General features: G+C 73.7%; 1 protein-coding gene across 1 annotated transcript in view; it reads right to left on the bottom strand.

The window, feature by feature from the left end:
- Positions 1 to 1666, bottom strand: part of EMIHUDRAFT_449306 (hypothetical protein) — a gene marked incomplete at its 5' end in the record, with an annotated part of 11358 nt that overhangs the window by 3556 nt on the left and 6136 nt on the right. The window contains 4 exons of the mRNA XM_005786597.1: positions 117 to 161; positions 232 to 602; positions 800 to 853; positions 1390 to 1504. Of these exons, the coding sequence (XP_005786654.1) occupies positions 117 to 161; positions 232 to 602; positions 800 to 853; positions 1390 to 1504 (585 nt within the window). The remainder of the gene's footprint in view (positions 1 to 116; positions 162 to 231; positions 603 to 799; positions 854 to 1389; positions 1505 to 1666) is intronic.

Here is a 1666-nt window from a genome sequence, read left to right as displayed (position 1 = left end):
GCGAGCGGGAGCGCGCGCAGCAAGCCGCGCCACAACGCCGCGCGGATCGGCCTCTCCCCCTCCCCCTCGGCGGCGTCGGCGCCCCCTTTCCCCTCGGCCGTGCCTGCTGCCGAAACCTGCGTGCGGCCGAGGTACTCCTGGCGCAGCGTCTCGCTCCGCACCTATGAGAGGGAAACGCGTGCCGTCACACGCTGCAGCTATCAACTCCTGGCGCGGCTCCTCGCTCCGCACCAGGCCGGTCGGATCGAGCCCGCTGCTCGCCGAGGGCAGCAGGGCAGGCGGAGGAGGCTTGGAGGCGCTCTCGACTCCAAGGGCGACCACAGATCCCGCCCTCGCCGCCGCCCCACCTGCCACCGCGCTGTACGGAGGCGGAGGCGCCACCGCAGCGCTGTACGGAGGCGGTGGCGCCGTCGGAGGAGGTGGCTGCGCGCGGCACTCCAATCCGATCCCAACCACCGACCCGGCCCTCGCTGCCGCACCCCGCGCCAGCACCGTGTGACGCGGAGCCGCCGCGGGCAGCGGCGGAGTCGACGGTGGAGGCGGCCGCGACGACGCCTCGACGCCGAGAGCGATCAGCGACCCGGCCCTCCCCGCCGCGGGGCCTAGTCTCAAGCAATCTCGGGTGAGGGGGGCATCTCAGCCGAACCACTCGCCCCTTTGTGGCGGTGGCAGCGCCGCCTGGCGTCGCCGCGCGGTAGAGAGGCGGAGACGGGTCATCTGGCGGGCCGGGCGGCGGCGGCGCAGGCGGCGCATCGACGACCAACGCGACGGTGGACCCGTGTGCTGACCGCACGGGCACCCTTGGCGCGGGAAGGGAGCGAGAGCGCTCTCGGGTGAGCCGCATGCGCCGCGCCTACAGCCATACCCGGGGAAGGCTCCGACGACGGCTCCGAGAGGAGGCCGCCAAGCCAGCGGCAAGCGCTGGCTCCTCTGGCGGCGGCGGAGGGGGAAGCCCGTCCGGCAGCTCCACCGAGCGGCGGAGGGAGTCGTGCAGGCGAGCCACGGAGGAGGGTGGCGCTGGGCAGTAGTCGCCCCGGGACAGCCGGCCCGGGTACCTCACCCCCAAAGGAGGAAATCCTCCGACCGCAGAGAGCCGCGGCGGGGGAGGACCGGCGCCGCGAGCCAAAGAGGCGGGGGGACGAGGTGGCGGCGAGGACGGCGGCGAGGACGGCGGCGAGGACGGTGGCGAGGGCGGAGGCGAGGGCGGAGGCGAGGGCGAAGGCGAGGGCGAAGGCAATGGTGGGGCTGGGGACGTTGGCAGCGACGGCGGCGGCCCTGGCGGCGGCGGCGGCGGCGTTCCCGGCGGCGGCCGTTCTGACGCTCGCGGTGGGGGCAGAGGCGGTGCCGACGCGCCGGCGCTGCGTGCCAAGGCGACAAGCTCCAGCGCACAGCTGCCGACGATGGCGAGGAAGATGAGTCCGAAGGGCCAGAGTCCCCACGCGATTAGGCGGGTGAGGTAGGAGCCGTAGCATGAGGGAGGGAGGAAGAGGTCGAGCCCGATGCTCTAGGGGCAGCAGGTGGGTCGGGGTGTGAGGGGGTGGGTAGGGGTGGCCCGGGATTTGAAGGGGGGGTGGTCCCGTGGGTGGGTTGGGGGGGGGGGCTTTCCGGGGAGGTTCCGGGTGGGTCGCGTTGTTTAGGGGGTTGTCTAAGGTTTTTTAAGGCGTTT

Source organism: Emiliania huxleyi, assembly GCF_000372725.1.
Source record: "Emiliania huxleyi CCMP1516 chromosome Unknown EMIHUscaffold_15, whole genome shotgun sequence".
Taxonomy (NCBI): domain Eukaryota; phylum Haptophyta; order Isochrysidales; family Noelaerhabdaceae; genus Emiliania; species Emiliania huxleyi.
Note: the sequence above shows the minus strand (reverse complement) of the source record. Positions and strands in the feature narration are given on the sequence as shown.